The 21,416-nt window shown below is 31.0% G+C and overlaps 2 protein-coding genes across 2 annotated transcripts; one reads left to right on the top strand and one right to left on the bottom strand.

Annotated features, from left to right (window-relative positions):
* Nucleotides 1-1,580, bottom strand: LOC144547389 (NAC domain-containing protein 68-like). The gene is made up of 3 exons (XM_078296019.1): nt 1,073-1,580; nt 593-876; nt 1-493 (listed from the first exon to the last, which is right to left on the bottom strand). The coding sequence occupies exons 1-3, from the start codon at nt 1,248-1,250 to the stop codon at nt 134-136; spliced, it is 822 nt and encodes a 273-aa protein (XP_078152145.1). The 5' UTR covers nt 1,251-1,580; the 3' UTR covers nt 1-133.
* Nucleotides 1,581-12,481: 10,901 nt separating this feature from the next.
* LOC144547320 (zinc ion binding protein) lies at nt 12,482-17,523 on the top strand. Its single transcript, XM_078295932.1, has 8 exons — nt 12,482-12,702; nt 13,179-13,474; nt 14,558-14,792; nt 15,895-16,040; nt 16,145-16,232; nt 16,322-16,468; nt 16,566-16,715; nt 17,255-17,523. The coding sequence occupies exons 2-8, from the start codon at nt 13,188-13,190 to the stop codon at nt 17,327-17,329; spliced, it is 1,128 nt and encodes a 375-aa protein (XP_078152058.1). The 5' UTR covers nt 12,482-12,702; nt 13,179-13,187; the 3' UTR covers nt 17,330-17,523.
* The last annotated feature ends 3,893 nt before the right edge of the window (nt 17,524-21,416 follow it).

Genomic DNA, 21,416 nt, shown 5'->3' with positions numbered 1-21,416 from the left:
TTGAATTTAGATTATGGTATTTCTGGAGGAAGAGAGCTTAAAATTCCTAATTATCTCTCACAATATACACCAAGTAATATCTTCTGTCTCTCTGTACACATTCTTCTTGTTTACTCCCACAAAATTTTTGAATTTAGAAGTAGAGGTCCTGATTCGTGTCGAACTGCAACAGAGAATTTTGAAGCTCGTCTAAATTTAGACCCCACATCCAATCGCTCTCCTCTTGCTTCTGCACAGCCGGTGGCTGAATGAAACTGTAAACAGCCTCAGTTTTCTGAGTCGACTGGATCTGAGTCGGAGTCTGGTTCATGAACGGGTCGAGCATGTCAAACTCCTTGGAGTGCAACTCATGCTCATGTTCGATGTCCGACTCTGGAGTCATGGTCGACATGTCGTGACTCGCCTCGGTTGACACATGCGATGTGTTTTCATCATGCAATTTCTCCCAGTTGTTCTTCTTGTTGTACAATCGACATAGCACCCAATCATCCAACTGTAACATTTTAGAAACATATATATTAATCCAACTGCAAACACAAAAAAGGCATGATAAATTCGTAATTAAGTGTTCGTTTTCTAAATCGATACATACCCTGAGAGAGCCTTTCTTGTAAGTGGTACGGCTTAAATCCGCCAACCGGTACTCATGCATGATCCAATCGGTCTTGACACCTTTTGGTGCCTTGCCATGGTAGAAAACCAGTGCTTTTTTAATCCCAAGGGGACGGACCGAGCTTGATGGCTTAATGGGCTTGTCAGCCCCAGTTGCCTTCCAGTACCCATGACCCGCCGCCCGGTTCGGCCTCGACCCGTTCGGATACTTGCGATCACGTGGTGTGAAGAAGTACCATTCTTTGTTGCCAAATAGTGCCTTCTCTGTTTCCACACAGAAAGAAATCGATGTAAGTTTCAGAAAAATTCAAATTGACTCTTCGAATAAATTCAATTTTCAATAAAAGAAAGGGCAAATCATCACTTGATGTACAATTCACACTGCAATCAAATTTACTAGAAAATTGCTCCCAAATCAAATTTTGTTTTCAAAGCGTTCAAGGTGTTTGAAGAAAAGTACCTGGTAATTGCCAAGGATCATACTTGTACAAATCAACCTCAGCAATAATTGGCACTGGAATCCGCTGGGATGAAACCTTGCGGACCAAGTAATGCACCACCAATTCCTCGTCAGTCGGGTGAAACCGGAAGCCCGGTGGTAAATTCAACTCAGCCTCAGCATCAATCATTCTTCCCATTTTTCTTTCCTCTCTTCCTTCTTCTATTAAACCTTACTTGTTGATATGAAATCCTTTTGCTAACGGTGTCTCGGTGCTTATCGGCTTATCTTTTTCTTCCTCTTAGCTGTGTTGCTCTAAGCTGTGGATGTGTTTGAAAGAGGAAGGTGGGGGTGTATAAATATCTGGTAGGTTCTATGAGATTCTCGAATAATTGTGAAATTATTATTAATTAAATAAAATATTAAAGGCGTCTAGATGACGTGGACCCATTTAATACAAGTCGTCTGACCAAGCTTTTCGGATTTTTGTGTGATTTGTCACATTTGCGGTTGCAAGGGGAGATGCACCTCAAGTCCTCAATAATTTGTTTTTTTCTTATTAATGACAGAAATTGGATATCTTTCCTACAAGAGGAGACCATGAGGAAGTGACACGTGTAAAGAAAGAGCAGGAAGGGTGAGGAAGCTTCCTCCCTGGAAGAATCATCTACTGTGGGAAGTGGGACCCACTATACTCTTTTATTTAACTTTAAACTTTAATTTTTTGGCCGGATTTTGAATAGGAGATTGATTGAGGACACCTGTTCTGATTCCCAAAGATTCAGATATGCTGGTGCCAAGTGTTCTCTAATTAATTGACACTTGTCATATTTCGTTTATGTATTTAAGTATATTAATGTGAATGTACAGTATCTATCAAACAAACTAATGATTAGTAAGTCATAAGAAAATTTTAGTTTGTTAATTAAGCCTTCAATTGATCTTACTGTATGAAGAAAATTCTATCAAAAAACAAAAGACCCTATCTTTTAATGACCTGATTACAGTAATTTGACTTGTAAGATAAACAATGGTAGTAAATTAGTAACAAAATATGTCCATGTGTTTTAGGCTCATGTTAAACTGTTGGTACAAATTATTACAAAATTCACAAAATTAAATATTTTTTATGGGTACTATCATAACAATTATTATTCTTTAAACTAGTTAAATCATCATCTATTCATTTTTGTAGTACAATCAATTACATAATTTCATAATTGTCTTGTTAATTTCTTTGATCTAGTCAAATGTATTAATTTTTAAGAGAAAAAAAATTGCAAAGTCTAAATAACAAAGAATGAAAAATTTGAAATTATAGAAGGTCTTAGTCTCTAGAACCAATTTTTTATTTAGTGGCAAAAAAAAAATCTTTTGTAAGAGGTTGCAAGATTGAAATTCAAATGAGAAAATTACTTATAAATAATAAATAGTTGAGTGGTTGACCTCTAACTTTTACTAAAAAAAAAATATCCTAGTCTCTATGTCCCTTAGCCCCCCTTTTTTTAGTTTCATTCCTAATTTGATGTAATTTTACACACTTGTTTTGTAATAACTCAAATATAAGTTTAAGTGGAACATGAATAATTAAGATTTCATAAGATCACAACTAATTATTTTTTTCTTTTTGATAAAAGTTGATATATTCCATCTATTTTATTACGAAACAACATACTTCAAACAAAAACAGTGCATAAAACTGAATAACGAAATACAAACCTAACTAGTGGAACACAACCAACTAGTAGCTATTATCTACAAAACATAGTAAGATAATAATACCACAAAACATAGTAACATAACAACAAACACACAAAAGAATCTCCTAAATATCACTAATATCACTAATATCAACTAAAGACAAATCAAGAGACAATAAGGCCACAACTAATTAAAATTTTAAGTAATCATGGATTTTTCTGGAAGAAAGAAGCAAATGAACGGTTTGAGGCCAGTCGAATTCAACGAATCAGACGAAGGATTGTAGAATTACCGTAGTCTGTAAATAAAAAATAAAAATAAAAACTCGTTCAAATTTATATAGTATGTATAAAGTGTTTATATTAACTTTCTATTAAATATTTTCCATGTCGGGTCCCCACTTGTAGGTGACAAAACTTAATGCTATATGACATCACCAATTCCGGGGCTGGATTAAGGAGAGGTTTTGCTTTTCGAAAGGGGAAATCAAGACTTTGTGCTGAGTTGAAATCTTAATTGGATATTCTAGATCAACTGACATAGAATATTCGTATAAATTAGTGACTGATACATATCCATAGCACCAGAATTGGACCCGGTCAAACCAGAAAACCAAGGCGGGCAAGAGACTAATTGCAAATTGCTGCTAAATCAGGTAATTAAATCTGGTAAATGGCTAAATGCTTCATTCAATCCCATTGACTGGTATCTTAGATGACGTCATTGGATACATACGTATCCATTATCACGTGCCCTATATTAAAAACATGTCCATTGAGAGTTTGGATTGTATGTGAACTTGGATTTATAACAGTTTATGTGACACAGCATCCAGCATTTGATATAAATACTGAGTGATAAGAATGACATTAATAATAGCACCATGTCAAACTTTTTAGGGAACATTAGTTTTCTCTGTGCTTAGAGCTATTTGGAATGAAAATTAAATATATTTTAGTTTATCACTAAATAATAATATGGACACAATGCGCAAATTACACACCAATAATGTCATGAGCTTACATCTTTACAAATATAAACATATCATAATTTTATGCATTTTATTTTTTTATATATTTTAGAAATACAATCTATTGTTGACGTCTCAATTAAAAATTGAAGATAGCTCATGTTAAGTTCCCTTTCTTCAAACTTCAAAGTAACAACACATAGTAAAACAGAAACTGAAGCACAGAAGATCAGACCACATGTTTTTTTGAGAGGCGGCGACGCATAGACGCCTAGTTTCCTGGGTCTCCAGAGGAGCGGTAACAGGTCAATAATTGGTCGTGCTATCCTTCAAAACGAGCGAAGAGGTATTTTGTGAAGCGTGACCCATTATTGACCCCTTGCTGCTCGTGCACATGAACTAACAAGTTGACATTTTTGACCTGACTCTTCGTTCCCACCAACACTTTGGTTTGGTTACCAGTCACAAATGATAATGTGGAGATATGCATTCTGCAGTCGGGCATATTAAATTACTGTCAACACCAATTAAGAACTCTTCAAACTGATTAGTTGACCGTAAATTTTGATAGTTAATTAGTTATTAAGACCAATTGATTAGTTAAATTTTGATCTACAAAAAAACTGACACTTTTTGCGAGGATAAAAAATGACTTTTCACAACGGAGTACCATCATAAACGTGTCTTTTCTATTAGTAACGGTACTTTTCACAACGGAGTACCATCATAAATGCGTTTTTTCTTTCGCGAAAAGTGTCTACTTTGTTGTTATTAGAAGTGATATTTCAGATATTAAGTAGTTTTGATTTAATATTTTGGAATGTATTTTGAAACTATGACTTGTTTTTGTTTGGATAGACGGTAGCAGGTAGGTATTATAAAATGTGCATTTCTAACATCTCTTTTCAAAACAAATCAATTATATATTTTTTAAACATTATTATTATTATCTATAAATGAGTTCTACGACAATTAAATATTCAAAATCATTTGTCAAAAAAAAAAAAAATTCAAAACTCATGTGTATGACCGCCTTAAAAAAAATCCGAGAAATGGGATTCGCTCTGCGTTATGTCGGATTTTGAATTTGAAATTTTGACAATTTGAATCGATCATCATTCTCTGATCAATTCAGCTCAGCAATGTACAAATGTACAAAGTTTCTTTAATATTGGTAATACGAATCAAATAATTTGGATTTGCTCTGAAAAAACACAAAAATTTAAGTTATTACAGACAATATGCATTACACTCACCAGCTAGTCCTTGCAGTCTTATCATGTCGCGTACTGAAACTGCAGAGTAATTTGGATTAGTTTTTACAAGTTTAATGATGCTTTGAGTATTTTTAAAGTTATATATTAATTTAACTATTTTAACACTTTTATGATATTTAAAAATGATAAAGTTTGATATAATTTTGTTATACATAAACTTAATTTATTATTTTGCTGAAAATCTAAATGAATCTGAAGTTAGATGAATTATTTATACACAAACAACATAAATAACTTATATTATGTCTATTTTATTTTATTTACTTATAGAATTTTTATAAAATCATCAGATTAATTTATTACAACCTACGTTTAATTGCGTCTCTCCTCTCTAGTGGTGTGCGCATATAACTTGGAGTTCAAAAAACCATCATCGCTGATGCCAGAATTTTTAAAATTGACATTGTTCGAAAAGATAAACTAAAATCCACAAAATTTTGAAAATTCCATATTTAACATGTTCGCAACCTCAAATGATGGATATCAAAGAGGTGTCCGCAACCTCTCAGTTTTATTTTTATTTTTTATTATCTGACATCATCTGTATAGCCGAAAAGTTATTCTTTTATTAATTTTCAAAAACAAAAGGGACAACATATAATTTAAATATATTAGAAGAAACATCAAACAAAATAGATAAAATATATTATAATTTAAATGTACTGGATAAAACATACTCGCCACACAAAGAGCTACATGGTTTATCACAATTAAAATTGAATAAATTCCTAGCAATCTGTTTCCTTATTTATTCTTACAATTATCTCTGATTCTTGCAATTAAATTAATTTCATATTTATTTATTTTTTCTTCTTTCTCTATAGTTTCGACAATGAAAATGAAAACAATCATATCTTTCCGAATTTTATTGAGGACTACTGTATCTTTGTGAATATATGAATAGCAGATAATGTACTGATGTTTACATTAAAAAAAAACATCTTGTGTTGATGGAAACAATAATTTATCTTTCCTATCTAGAGAGGAAATGAAGAATATCTAGAACTTTTGTGTTGAGAAATGAACTGTCGAGAAATTTGCATTGTTAAAATAATTTCCATCAAGAATATACCGATTTTTTTATTTATATCCAAAAATTAAATTAAATTTCAAAAACTAACCGAACCGGCTGTCAAATTTTAAATCTACCCAAACCGGTTAACCGTTAACCGGACCAAATTTCCGGTTAACGGTTAACCGAACCAAATTTCCGGTTAACGGTTAACCGGACCCTTTGAAATGGTTCGGTTAACCGTTAACCGGACCCAAACCATGGGTCCGGTTAACGGTTAACCGGATTCGTTGGTTCGCTCAACCGTTAACCGAACCCAATTTTTTTTTTTTTCTTTTTTACTTTTTTTACTTTTTTTTAAAACAGAAAATTTTAAATTTATTTATTTTTCTATTGAAAATATACATGAAAATTCTTATTTAGATTTATCAAATTTACACCAAAAATTTTTGTAAATCAAATATGAAATTTAAAATTATAGAAAAATACACATACACATATACATATACATATACATAAATAATATACGGTTACCAATTTTTTTTTTTTTTTTACTTTTTTTTTTCAAACAGAAAATTTTAAATTTTTTTATTTTTCGATTGAAAATATACATGAAAATTCGTATTTAGATTTATCAAATTTACACCAAAATTTTTTGTAAATCAAATATGAAATTTAAAATTATAGAAAAATACACATACACATACACATATACATATACATATACATATACATATACATATACATATACATATACATATACATATACATATACATATACATATACATATACATATACATATACATATACATATACATATACATATACATATACATATACATATACATATACATATACATATACATATACATAAATAATATGCGGTTACCAATTTTCTTTTTTTTTTACTTTTTTTTAAAACAGAAAATTTTAAATTTTTTTATTTTTCTATTGAAAATATACATGAAAATTCGTATTTAGATTTATCAAATTTACACCAAAAATTTTTGTAAATCAAATATGAAATTTAAAATTAAAGAAAAATACACATACACATACACATATACATATACATATACATATACATAAATAATATACGGTTACCAATTTTTTTTTTTTTTTTTTTACTTTTTTTTTAAAACAGAAAATTTTAAATTTTTTTATTTTTCGATTGAAAATATACATGAAAATTCGTATTTAGATTTATCAAATTTACACCAAAATTTTTTGTAAATCAAATATGAAATTTAAAATTATAGAAAAATACACATACACATACACATACACATATACATATACATATACATATACATAAATAATATGCGGTTACCAATTTTTTTTTTTTTTACTTTTTTTTAAAACAGAAAATTTTAAATTTTTTTATTTTTCTATTGAAAATATACATGAAAATTCGTATTTAGATTTATCAAATTTACACCAAAAATTTTTGTAAATCAAATATGAAATTTAAAATTATAGAAAAATACACATACACATACACATATACATATACATATACATATACATATACATAAATAATATACGGTTACCAATTTTTTTTTTACTTTTTTTTAAAACAGAAAATTTTAATATTTTTTATTTTTCTATTGAAAATATACATGAAAATTCATATTTAGATTTATTAAAATTTTCTCTTTTAAATTTTTTTTTAAAAAAAGTAAAAAAAGTAAAAAAAAAAATAAAAAAAATTGGTAACCGTATATTATTTATGTATATGTATATGTATATGTATATGTGTATGTGTATGTGTATGTGTATGTGTATGTGTATGTGTATGTGTATTTTTCTATAATTTTAAATTTCATATTTGATTTACAAAATTTTTTGGTGTAAATTTGATAAATCTAAATACGAATTTTCATGTATATTTTCAATAGAAAAATAAAAAAAATTTAAAATTTTCTGTTTTAAAAAAAAGTAAAAAAAGTAAAAAAAAAAAAAAAAAAAAATTTGGATTCGGTTAACGGTTCAGCGAACCAACGAATCCCGTTAACCGGACCCATGGTTTGGGTCCGGTTAACGGTTAACCGAACCATTTCAAAGGGTCCGGTTAACCGTTAACCGGAAATTTGGTCCGGTTAACCGTTAACCGGTTTGGGTATATTTAAAATTTGACAGCCGGTTCGGTTAGTTTTTGAAATTTAATTTAATTTTTGGATATAAATAAAAAAATCGGACCAAATTATGTCTACTACTTAAAATTGTAGACACCTATTTGGTGGCTGCCATTTAAGATTGCAGAGATATCAAATCTAAAATTTACAGTGGTTATTTTGTTTTCATTTTTTTGGACAATGGATCATATTTAAAAGTTTCGGTCGCAGATGCCTTTCAGACTTTTATTTAACGAAACCCCAGAAATCAGAATACCTTCTAGATGCTTTGACTTGGCCCAACTAGATATCCGCATTATCCGGACAGACAATTTTAAATTATTTTTGTATTATTTGGAACAACCGTTCAAATAAATTGATAATTGAATTACATCATCATGTCTCTCGAAACATCAGAGATTCAGAGGACCAGAGAAAATAATGCTCAAAATATTGGGTAATTTTGTGGATGTCTGTAAGCAATTATCAATGAAAATAATACTGGTCTTCAGCCTCAGCTCACTTCTTTTGAAGCAAGTGATATTCCTATTTTTCTATTTACTATTTCCAAAAAAAAAATGAAGTTGAAATGAGTTTCAAAAGAAGTTTTATTTTTACCATAGATAATATATACGCACTCCAAAGAAGTGATACGCATGTATTATCTGAGCAACCATGTTTGACAAAATTTAGTCAAATTTAATTTAATTTTGGGTTGCACATATAATATTTACATATATGATAATATTGAATTTTGTTATGCATCCATGTCAACTTTGTCTATTTTTTTTTTTTTTTTGTGAAATGGTAACTAAAAAATTCCGATTGATTCTTGCTATGTTGTTGTGGGTATTAAATAAATATTTCATTTTTGAAACCTATCAATGATTGAAGATCTTTTTATGATATATTTTACAAGTATCTATGAGAACTATTTACAGCAAGTTGCCAAGTTTAATAATCCGATTTCTGTGTGGCCAACAGTTGCACAGCGTTCTCGTATTATTTTATTGAATTGAAAATTTTGAGACTTGATTCCCATTTCCCAGTTCCTTGCAAAAGAAAAAAAAAAAAAAATCCGATTTGTAAAGTGGATGGAATTATGACTAACATTCGGGGCCTAAAGGTGTTCACACATAGAAATAGTTGCTTTTCTCCACAAAATATCTCTTAAAGTGTATATCTGGCATTTTTGGATTGCTCACAAACACAAATATTGTCGCTTGTCGGCGTAAAATTACTTTGGAAAAGTGTGATGAATTATGGCCTAGTTTACATAGCTGCCTTTCTGCAATAGATACGATCAGTGGCGTAGCCAGGATTCTCAGGCAAAATAAATTATTATTTTTTTATTTAAATAATTAAATTATAAAATATTATTAAATAATTTTCATTGAAATCGGAATCGGTAATTAACCATGAATTAAAATTGAGAAAATTGGTAGAAATCCACTGAATTAGATCGAAAACTTGATTTTTTTGAAAGTTTACTTTGAAGCATAGTTCACAAGACTCTTTTATTAAAATTCAGCTCATTTTGAAATAAAAATATTTTAATGCATTACATTAAATTTCAGTTTATTACTTTATAAAACATTTTAGTCTATTCATTTAACAAAAAATAACAAATTTATTGCGATCCCACGATCATACAATTCTTATTAACCTTCTTCTTATCGGAATATTTCAAAATAGATTGATGAAAGACTATCAAAATTGTAATGACTCGGCCAATTTCACTAATCGAGAGTTTTGACTCAGTCAGGAGTAGACAAAACCTAAATCCAAATCAACTATATACAAATTTGGTACCGTATTTCAAAATCCAGAGGTAGGCGGCTGCCTACTCCTGGATACAAGTGGCTCCGCCACTGGATACGATTAGGATGATATTTTATATGTAGCATTTTAAAATAAAATTAAATCCAAAACATCATATTAAAAAATATTTTTCATTATCAGTATTTTATTTAGAGTTAAAGTAAAATGTTACCGTTGCCAGTGTTTTACTTTTACACAACCTTTTTCACAGAAGTTAAAATTTTCAAATATTGTTTTACCAACATATCACCAGACAAGATGTGAAACATGTTAATTATGGTTGAAATATTTTTGAATTGAATTTAATAAATTTAAATTTTCTCAAAGATGCTATAGATAAACAAAAAAAAATGGGAAAAGTTGCTGTCCCATTTTTGAGATGAGAAATTATTCTGAATATAATAATGATAGACTTGTTTCTCTAGCAGCAAGCTTTTGACTAAAACAAAAATTCAATGTCCACAATTTTGGGAAGGTGATATGAGAACACCTGTCTGGAAAAACCCCTTCTAGTTGTTAGGTCAGCGATTATGAAACTTGTATTACGCAGGTCCTTACGTCATCAATTGAAAGTGACAAGAAGCTTCATTTAAGCTTTAATGAACACGTGCCTATACATAGCATAATATCTCAATAAAGTTGCAATTATTATTATACATACTTTTTTTTTTCTTTTGTTCTTTTTCATTGATGTTGTAGAATTTATCAGTTTACTTGAAGGCGACGGTTGATCCATACTAATAAAAAGTAGAGACACCAATGACTAAGAGTAGAACTAGGCTGTTCTGAAGTTCACAAGCTTCTTGGTAAATTCAAGTCTAAAATCAGTCAAACTGGTTTTAAATAACAAATCCGAACTGTTGAAATCTGCCTATCTTACAAGTGATGCGTTTACATGTGAAAATATTAAACATCCGAAGTAATTTAATATAAAGTCAAGCGGTCAAAAAATGTTCAAAAAATAAATGCATTAAAATTAATTTATTAACCTTCTAATTTTGACTGATTGACTTTATACTAAATTAATTCAAATATATAAAATTTTCACATGTAGACGCATCACTCGTAAAGTAGGTAGATTTTAACGGGTAGAATTCGTCATTTAAAGCCAATTTGACGGGTTTTAGACATGAGTTCAATTTAAGAACACCCTAGTTCTACTCAATGACTAATATTAACAAATTTTATGAGAAAAAATTAAGTTCCGTCTTAGCTTGTACATCAAAGTCTTAGCAATTTTAGTAGAATTTATCAGTTTACTTGAAGGCAACGGTGGATCCAGACTAATAAAGTAGGGACACAAATGACTAATATTAACAAATTTTATGAGAAATAAAAAAGTTCTGTTTTAGCTAGTGTACATCAAAGTCTAGGCATTTTTAAGTTCTATACTTCATATGTTCAAATCAAGGTTTTAAATAGCGAATATAGCACTAGAGGATTTAAGGTTCGGAAAAACTATAGATAACTATTTAGAATCATTATAAAAGAAAAAACGGTTAATAGTGTTATAGCTTTTGAGATTCAAAAAAACTATAGCGCAGATACGCAATAGCTAGCTATTTAGAACCTAATTCAAATACATAAAAAATATAAAATTTTCAAAATTAAACCTCAGCACTTCTGAACTTGTTGTGTCATGCCATTGAATAAATTCGCCCCTGTTTAAGTAGAGGTACGCTAGAATATTTTGCAAAAATATAAATTCTTCGACTTGGGATTTCAAAATTTTGAAATTAGGACGGAAAAACAATTTGCTTAATGCGATCTAAAATATTGGAACATTATAAGAATTTTTCCAATTTAATTTTTAGATTGTTTACTATATTTTATAGGAACATTTAAAAAAAAATCTAGACTGTTTAATAGCAAGCATTTTAATTTGCCACTTATCCAGAAAAGTAAAACATTTTACAAAAAATTAGATGATATTTTTCAAATCAATTATCTGCAAATGGCATTGAATAGTTCTGATTAGTTGTTCGGACTTGAGAAATAAGATTTGAAACATATTTTTTTTTATTCTTTGACAAGTAGTTCAACGATATCCTAAAACAAATTAGACATCCTACGCGTTAAGAATCAAATCGGTATCCTAAATATCACTGTAAATATCTTAACGAAGCTACTGAGATATTTTACTTTTACCAGTTTTAAATTTACTATCAAATAAAATAGTTGATGACTGTACCGTATTTTGCTTCTATAAGCCAGGCCCAATTTTCTCGGCCTAATCATCATTGAAACATTTGTGGCCAGTCTTGTGTTAATTTGCAAATACTCCCGCAGGTTCAAACTTCTGTAGCCTTTCGGCTTCTGGAATTTTTGTGCTCAACGAGAAAGATGTTAAATGAAATTGTGAGCCTCAAGGCCTTGAATTGAACCTCATACCAGCAGCTGTCCAAAAATCTGTGAGCCTTTAAATATCTGGATATAGAGACGAAGTTGTATGTGGCGGATACAAAACTACAATAAAGTGTAACAAGTCACCTTGTATCAATTGGATCCCTAATTGTCCAAATTTTTGTGCAGTCAACCTAATTTCCGCCTCAAGAAATCAGAATCAATAATCGGTTAAAATTACAATATCATCTTTTTCTTTGGACCCCGTTTCGTGCTCAGTGTGAGATAGAACTAGAACCGATAACACCCCCAATTTCGCATCCACCTTCCAATAATCGGTAAAATAAGGAAGAAAAAAAATCAAATCGGAAGACTCAATCAGTCACAAACAGACTAAGGAAGAAATCGGACGGTAAGTCTCTTTCGATTCATAGGTTCTCCCGCCCAAACCGCGGCCAGTTGGTTTGGAAAATCGCTCGATAATGGAGTCATGTGCTGCCGATAGGTTTTCCAAACCACGGAAAGAAGCATTAGGAAAGAAATTACCTATTTTGGACTGAATAGGAATCTTGTGCCGTGTACTAATTATTAGATTGATCATATAGGTTTTTCGGAATGGTTGCAATCCTGAGAATCATATCTGACTGGTAAAAGGATCCATGTGGACTTACACTTCTGCATGATTCTTTTTCCTTGTTGCGATCTGTCAGTATTTGAATTGAAGATTCTATTAGTTTTGAGTTGGTGATATGAATGTGAAGCAGTGCCCTATACTGTTACTGTCTATACCTAATCCTGTTCAGCATTGGTATATACTGGCATAGCAAGTCACCTTATTCTATTAGCTCTTTTATTTCTTACAGATAATTTTTTTTTCTTATAATGTAGTTGTACAAAATGAGCTCGCTGTGCCCCTTTGCTAAAGGAGCCATAGGTGTAGGCAGTGTATGTCCCATGAAATCATCAGAGAAAAGTAAAGAAAGTAATAACAACAATACAAGCAAAGAAGAAAAAGAAGAAAAAAATGTGGAGGAAGATAAAATTGGTCCTGCAACTATTCCTGCCAAGTGCCCCTTTGGATATGACTCTGAGACGTTCAAATTGGGCCCACTCAGTTGCATGGTTTGTCAGGCCTTGTTGTATGATAGCAGTAAATGCATGCCTTGTGCTCATAAATTTTGCAAGTGAGTATTTTTGTTGCATTTGCATTTATATTTGCATGTGCTTAAGTTTTTCTGTCATCAGATGTCTTGGCCAGTTAATTCCTAATAACCTTACGTATTAACCCTCAATTATGCATTATGCACAAGTACTAGACACAAAAATAAATTCGATTGAGGAAAAAAAAGGTACCCAGGTTTGTATATTTTGACCTAGCCAATATATATCAGTAGCAATTGAAACCTCATTATTATTATTTTTTTCAATTATAATATATGGAAAATAATTAAATAAAATGACGTCATTAGAGCAAGATGGAGGGGTAGTGGCAAATGATTCGGAGAAAATATTCTCTCCCCAAAGTTCTCGTGAATTGTCCTAAAAAGAGAGGGATGACAATGGGATTTCTTGACAATTTTGACAACATTATTCAAATCAACTAAAAGAATTTTGGAACAATAAATGTAATTTTATTGGTAATTTAGATTTGCTTTGGGATTCATTGACGATGGGTTTGCTTGATGATTTGGCAATTGTAAAGAGTAACTTAAAATATAAATTTTGCTTTAGGAATATCATACAAATAGAAGATGATGAAATTTGATGCAAGCTTCACCATATGTCAGGGGCTTTGATGGAATATTAAATGACTACTAATTCTATGAAATTGACACACAGACAAGCTGTATATCACTGTAAACTCCTTTCATTTTCTAAAAAATATTTTGGTTTAATTTGAAAATGTTATCTTGATTGTCAAGTTAGCTCATTGTCAGTGGATCCTAGTCATTAGATAAACAGATTTCTCATATCATGCAATTTTAGTATTTTTTTGCATTTCGTCAATGATAATCAATGCTAATTTTGACAAATTTTACATCATTCAACGAACGGTAAAACATACACCAAAAATATCATCGCTTTTCATTGTCATCAAACATTTGTTAGGTAAATCATATCCAAGATTGTTGGATTTGAAATTTTGAATTAATTTATTTTGATTGCCAAGCTATTTCTATTATCAAATAGTCAAGACCATTGGACAGTATCATAAAATGTATAATTAGTTTTTGACTTCTCCTTTCTATATCTCTCTTTGTGAACAGAGTATGCATATCTCGCTTCAGAGACTGTCCCTTATGTGGAGCAGACATAGAAAAGATTGAACCTGACACAGATCTCCAGGCCACAGTAGATCGGTTCATTGATGGCCATGCTAGAATCAAGAGGACCCAATCAAGTTCTGTCAAGGGAGAAGAAACAGTAGATGCACAGAAAAAGGTCATATATGAGGATGTCTCCATGGAAAGAGGTGCTTTTTTGGTTCAACAAGCTATGAGGGTTAGTTCTATATTTGCACTTGATGTTGAAAGGATTTAAGAAAGAATCTGGTAATTGAATGATGCATGCAAGTACCAAGTTTTGGGGATAAATATGTTAATACTGAATTTTTTATCTGAGGAATAAGAAAAGAACATGCTGAGCCTCCAAATGATCAGTATGCAAATGAACGCCACATTTGGCCCCAAAATAGCATAGGAAGAAATCACATTTTTCTTTATTAATTTGTATTGCTCCTTCCCCATTCAGTTCTGAAGAGTTGACAAAAGTTTCTCTTCTTCCTGATTGCCTTTTTCTACAAGGAGGATACAAGAGCATTAATTCCAAATATTCAGAAGATTTGGGGTATAGGGGTAAAAGAGTGAGGCTATGGTAATATGCATATTACACAATGGCTTGAAAATGAGCTTTTTTTTTTTTTTACATTTTTTTGAATTTTTGTAATATTTTTTATATAGGTAGAAAATCACTTGATCTGAAAATTCAGGACCATCCAAAAGCAGTGGTTTTCTACATATCCAAAAAAATAGTAAAATAATTCTAACAAATATAAAATTGGGTCTTCAAGTACATTTTCATATGGAGGTCATGTTTAACAGGTCGGATCAGCTGTTTGAACTTAAAAAATAGAAACATGAGTCCATCTTTTGTTTCTATTTCTCCGAATAATTGCACTATTTCCTTTCGTGTATATTTCTTTCCAATCAATATGATTAATTCCTCTTCATCTGAATCTAGTTTATCTTCATTCATTTTATGTAGGAATTATAGAAAATACCGGTTTCAATATAGGAATAAGAATTTTAATTATGTTTATTAATACTATTAAAAAGATAATTTCTATACAAATATACACCCATATTTCTAAAATCAATCTCATATCTAGCATGGGTCAATCTGTAATATGCATATTACCATAGCCTCACTATATGAGGGGATTCTGATATTCACCATGCTTGAGCGGGAGCATATGAGATATATCTCATTTTGAAGGGTCATAGTAATAGTTGGTATGATCATACAATAATCTACCTATCTTTGAGTTACTTTTTCCAATGTTACATGGAAACAAAAATGAAAGTTGAGAAATGATGACCAACAGGCATTTCGTGCACGGAATGTTGAAAGCGCAAAATCGAGGCTTGATATGTGTGCAGAAGACATTAGAGACCAGCTGAAGGTGACAGAAGACTCCCAAGAGTTATGCTCTCAACTCGGTGCTGTTTTGGGAATGCTTGGAGATTGCTGGTTTGACGATTTCACCCCTATTTTCCTCTCCCTCTTTTGTTTCACCCAGTGTAGTTCTTTATTTTTGGGTTGGTTATGTGAATATTGTATTGTTATAATCTCAGCCGTTCAATGGGAGATGGTGACTCAGCTGTCAAGTACTATGAAGAAAGCACGGAATTTCTTTCGAAATTGCCTAGCAAGGATCTAGAGGTGGTAATTTCAATTTTAGTGATTAACATAGATGTTTTTGACAATTATTTCACTTTGCAAATAACATGCTTAAGAGAGCCATTATGCAGGTGGTGCACACGCTCTCAGTTTCTCTAAACAAAGTAGGAGACCTGAGGTATTATGCTGGAGACCTTCAGTCTGCAAGGAGCTATTATGTACGCTCTTTGGAAGTGCGTCGTCAAGCTGTTAAAGACCACTCAAATGTTTCTTCCCAGGTTACTCTCTCTCTTTCTTGTCTAATATTTGTGACTTCAAGCCTCAGTTATCCTTGATGCCCTTTGGATGTACTTACTAAATTGATCTTGAATATAGGTGATTGATTTGGCGACCTCACTTGCGAAAGTTGCTGACGTGAATAGGAACCTAGGGGAGGAGAAGACAGCTATTGAAGGATTCGAGGAGGCAGTTCAGTGCTTGCAAGCCTTGAAGCTTGATTCTGCAGAAACTGCCCTCGAGCAAAAGGTGCATTATTTATTATCTTTTGTTTAGTTTTTCTTGGTAAATTACTGAATATACCCTTGAAATGTGATCTGGTTTCTGAATTGATCCCAAAGTTTCAGTTTCTTTGATCTGTGACTCTGTATATGGACTGAGACATGAGTAACTAAGTTGTGGATAAGTGTTTTCTTATTGAAAAATATCTGAAACGAATGACTTCACACCAGCATTGAAGGAAGGAAATAGATCTGCTGTTATTCCAAAAGAATAATAGGAACCTGTTATTACGATCTCAACCATTGATCTTCGTTGAGATTCCCACATGAAAATGTTTCTTGCTTGAGATTCGTGCATTGAAAAATTTGAATGGTTGGGATTGGAATAACAGCTTTTCTTTCATTTTTCAAATGACACGATGGTATTTTCAGGGACCTATGGTTTTGAAACCTTTGGAATGAAAAAAGCAAATTTGATAATTGCTAATTCTTTTTTGTACTCTCTTTCGCCCTCATAGTCAGCTTATAGATATATATGAACTAATGTTTATTTTTTCTCCTTTTCAGCGGCGCTCAGTACTCGACTTTCTTCAGAGCCAACTTACTGAAAACTCAAGTGATGTCCCAAGCTCTCCTGCTTGATTAAACCCCTGTCATTTCGTTTGATCGTTGCAATAAGAAAATGGCAATAACAATAATTACTGTAGTTTGATGTGGTGTGCTATTCTACTTCTGATCAAACGAGAGAAAGCATGGAATGTCTGTTAGAGATAAAGAATGTCTGAAGATTGCACTTGTACTCTGTAATTTCGTAATGTATTTATTGTGTTCGAGTAGTGATGTAATACCCTGTTTTTTTGGGAAAGTGAACTCTTACCACGTTAGTAAATATGAAATCATTGGCGCACTTTTCTACACCATCAAATAGAAAAACAAAGAGAGGCTGTATACGAACAAATACAAAGACAGTGGAGAACACGTCAATGCCTTTTCTTTTGGGAGTGTCCATTTTTTTCCTGACTTAAACCTGTCGATCTGAATATATGAATATATCCTATCAGGTAGGCAGAATTTTTGGGCCGTCTCAGGTTTGGTTTGCATAGGACTTACGTAGTTTTGATTTGTTGAATTAAGTTTGAAAGTCTGATTTATTATGATTATTACACATTCCGTAAGCTTAATTATATATTAATTGAAATTAAGTGGCTTAAATATATAAAATATAAATGATAAATAATTAACCAACAAATGGGCCGAATTGGGGACACCCATGACCTGTTTCCTGTTTGGGTCGGGTTTGAAAAAAAAAAGTGTTGACCCATTAGATCGGATCGGATCCGTCCATAAAGTACAAATAAATAAAATAAATAAGGTTTTTATTTTTTATTTTTTTTTAAAAGCACTCAGGCGAATAAGGTCTTATCAGGCTAACTGACATTCTTTCCTTTTCATCTTATCTTGGAGGAGCCAATGAGTTGCTACGGTATCTCATAGTTTTCTGAATCTTTAATTTTGTATAATAAAAAGTTGGACCGTTCTAAATTTGTCCGTGTAAATGAGGAGAGACTCTTTAATCCTTGCACCGGGACTCCGAATTCTCTTCTCCTGGGTGCAGGATTTTTTTTCCCGCTCAGTCACTGCGTGTGGAACCGATCACTGTTAAAGGAGTCGATCACTTTTAATTTTTAAATTGGAGATCCACCTCGGACCCACACGCAGTGACTTTGTGGGTAGAAAATTCTTGCCTCCAGGGAGAGAGGATTCAGTTCCTTGCATCGGGATTGAGGAATAAGGAGAGACTCTTTTCTCTCTCTCTCTCTCCTCATTTTTCGGAAATAAATCTGTTTTGATTTCATGAGAATAGTATGTGATTTCAAATTTAGTTGTTCAATTTTATTTGAGATTTGTGTATACAAAAGCTTGAAATTTTTATTATTATCATATTAAAAAAAAAAACCAAAACACCTCAGATTTTGGGAAATTCGAGTTTTACCCAGGCTACAGATTGAATCTGCGGCTCCAATTAACGGAGTCCGCAGAGCCAGTCTGCAGTTCCAGACTTGAGTCTATAGATTAGCTCTGCCGCCCCAGTTTTTTAAAAATAATTTAATAACTGAAAAACAAAATTTCATGATTTTCAACATGACATTGATTGAAATCATGCGCAGCCACACATCCTTTGAGCTCATTATAAAATAATATATTTATTCTCACTTTCAAATGAGAGAAAGATTGCAGGCCACACATTCCTTGAGCTTCAGTAGAAATTAATGTAGATTCTCACCAAATGACAGAGTCGTTGAACCTCATTTATGGTTCAATTATTATATAATAATATAGATTATCAAAAGATAAAACATAAATTGATCTTATGTGGCTTAATATTTAGGACTTCATTTATAACAGGTTGGTACCAAGATTGCTCTCTTTTATAAGAAAAGATTGTCATATAATTATACAAAGAAAATTTTAATTAGAATGAACTTTTAATATTGACAATAACTTTACTTATTTATTTTCATATTATATATACATAACTCTAGTCATCTTAATTAAAAGTAAGAAATTTAAATTTTCTTATTTTGAGAAACAATAAAATCTAACTTTATCATTCAGATTAAAGCGCAATAAGAAATCAACACATATACTTGCACAGAGAATCCAGAATAACCAATCTGGATTTTTGTATCATTACTAAATTTTCTGTCAAAAAAAAATAAAAAATTGGGACTACAGAGACAATCTGCCGACCTCGGTAAATGAGGCTACAGAGTCAATTTGCGACATGGATAAAACTCAAATTTCTCAAAATCTGTGGTGTTTTGAATTTTTTTTTCAATATGGTAACAATAAAAATTTATATGCTTTGAGACTAACATAAAAAATTGAACGGTTAGATTTAAAATCACAGATTTTTGTTATTTCCACATAATCACAACATATTTATTTCTCATTTTCTGAGCTTCCTCCCTAAATATGTAGTAGACTTTTCCAAAAAAAGAAAAATAACATCTAAGGTGTATTTGGTTGGGTTAATAATAGAGCTAAACTTATAATAGCTCCAATATTCTTAAAATGTGGTGACCTAAACACAAATTTGAAATATTGCGTTAATTCAAGAATAACTGTATTCTACTAATTCATAGAAATAATGGGTTAACAATAATATAGCTAGTGGGGTAATTAGTGATATTAATAAGAAAAATAGTTTGTAGATCTTTTTCATTCCTCTCAATTAGAGTTAATTTAAATATTAATTAATATTAAATAAATATAATATTAGATTAGATTAGTATTAAAGAAAATATAAGTTTATATATTAAATGTAATATAATATTAATTTAAATATTATATTAGTATTAAATGAATATAATATTAAATAAAATGTTAGATTAAATATAATATAATATAATATTAATTTAAATATAATATAATATTAGTTTAATCGTTATTTTATTTATTTTCTTCATCACTATTCTAAACAACAATTTTACTAACTTGAATAATCATGAGTTAGCATTATTTTCAACCACTAAGTTAAAAATCACTATTCTTGTACTAATCTTTGCACAATCCAAACGTATTCTAACTAAGTGACTTGAAATCAATTATTTTTTCTTTCTTTTCTGTGTGGAGTTCTGGAGGAGGCTTAATACATATATATATATATATATATATATATATATATATTTTTTGGAGTTGAATCTCCACTTTTTTAATACATGTAATTTAAAGGACCAGCCTAGGAGTTAGCCATTTTAAAGAGTTGTTATTCTAATGTAACACCTCCATACCGTGGAATTCATATCCTCTGCATTAACTCAAAAGGAAATCTTTTGAGTTAATGAATCGTGTTTATCTAATCTGTTTTAAAATTCATGTAGATTAGATCCGCACTAATATTAAAAGACTCCCTATATCATAAACAGGGGTCGGATTGCCTCCGTTTAAAATCAAACGGTTGAGATTCATTAACTCAAAAAATTCTCTTTTGAGTTAATGGAGAGCATACCGTGGGCCCTCACATTGTAAGTGGATATTGTAGTATATTATTGTATCGTCTGTTCTAGACTTCTAGCTAATCAATATTGGATAAGGTTAACTTATTCATAAATAGTAGGATCAGCCAAGTAGGAGATTGTCAAGGAATCTTTCAATTTGTTTTTGTTACACTCTTGCATTCGTTCCATCCCATCGCTGGGGTGAAGTCTAACCAACAACACAGTGTTTCCTTGATTTATTTTTCTTATTTGGAAAGATTAATGATCAATTACGCAATATATGATTGAGAGGTCCAGAGAATTAGGTTGTCAATTACTGTGCTGCTTTGACCGGAATCTTTCTTGGTTTTATAGTTTGTAATGTTTTAATTATAAAAGAATTAATCACTGTTAAGAGAAATATGACGTATCTTTATGCTTGGATTGTTTTGGTATAATATAGTTAATATCTTATTATGTTTGTCTTCACAATTTAGATCATTTGTCTGGTAGATATTGTAGCCTTCATATCATATACTAGCAATGTAATAATTTCAATTCAATGAAATAGTATTTCTTCCTCTATTCTAAATCTTCGAAAATATATAATATCAGAACCACAAGATTCAGCCTTTGGTCTAGTGGCAAAGTCACACGGTCTCTATGTGAGAGGTCATGGGTTAAAAATCTAAATGGAATAAATCCTTTGTTGTAATAACAAGGATATTAAATAATTGGGTGGCTTAACC

The sequence above is a fragment of the Carex rostrata genome, chromosome 31 (genome assembly GCF_964058835.1).
Source record: "Carex rostrata chromosome 31, lpCarRost1.2, whole genome shotgun sequence".
Taxonomy (NCBI): Eukaryota; Viridiplantae; Streptophyta; class Magnoliopsida; order Poales; family Cyperaceae; genus Carex; species Carex rostrata.
Note: the sequence above shows the minus strand (reverse complement) of the source record. Positions and strands in the feature narration are given on the sequence as shown.

Bases quoted from the DNA above. Each gene is read 5' to 3' on its own strand.
- LOC144547389 (XM_078296019.1), bottom strand. From the start codon at position 1,250: ATGGGAAGAATGATTGATGCTGAGGCTGAGTTGAATTTACCACCGGGC. The intron at 877-1,072 runs GTACTTTTCTTC...GTGTGGAAACAG, and splicing joins TGATCCTTGGCAATTACCAG to AGAAGGCACTATTTGGCAAC. The intron at 494-592 runs GTATGTATCGAT...AAAATGTTACAG, and splicing joins ACAAGAAAGGCTCTCTCAGG to TTGGATGATTGGGTGCTATG.
- LOC144547320 (XM_078295932.1), top strand. From the start codon at position 13,188: ATGAGCTCGCTGTGCCCCTTTGCTAAAGGAGCCATAGGTGTAGGCAGT. The intron at 16,233-16,321 runs GTGGTAATTTCA...GCCATTATGCAG, and splicing joins TGCCTAGCAAGGATCTAGAG to GTGGTGCACACGCTCTCAGT. The intron at 16,469-16,565 runs GTTACTCTCTCT...TCTTGAATATAG, and splicing joins ACTCAAATGTTTCTTCCCAG to GTGATTGATTTGGCGACCTC.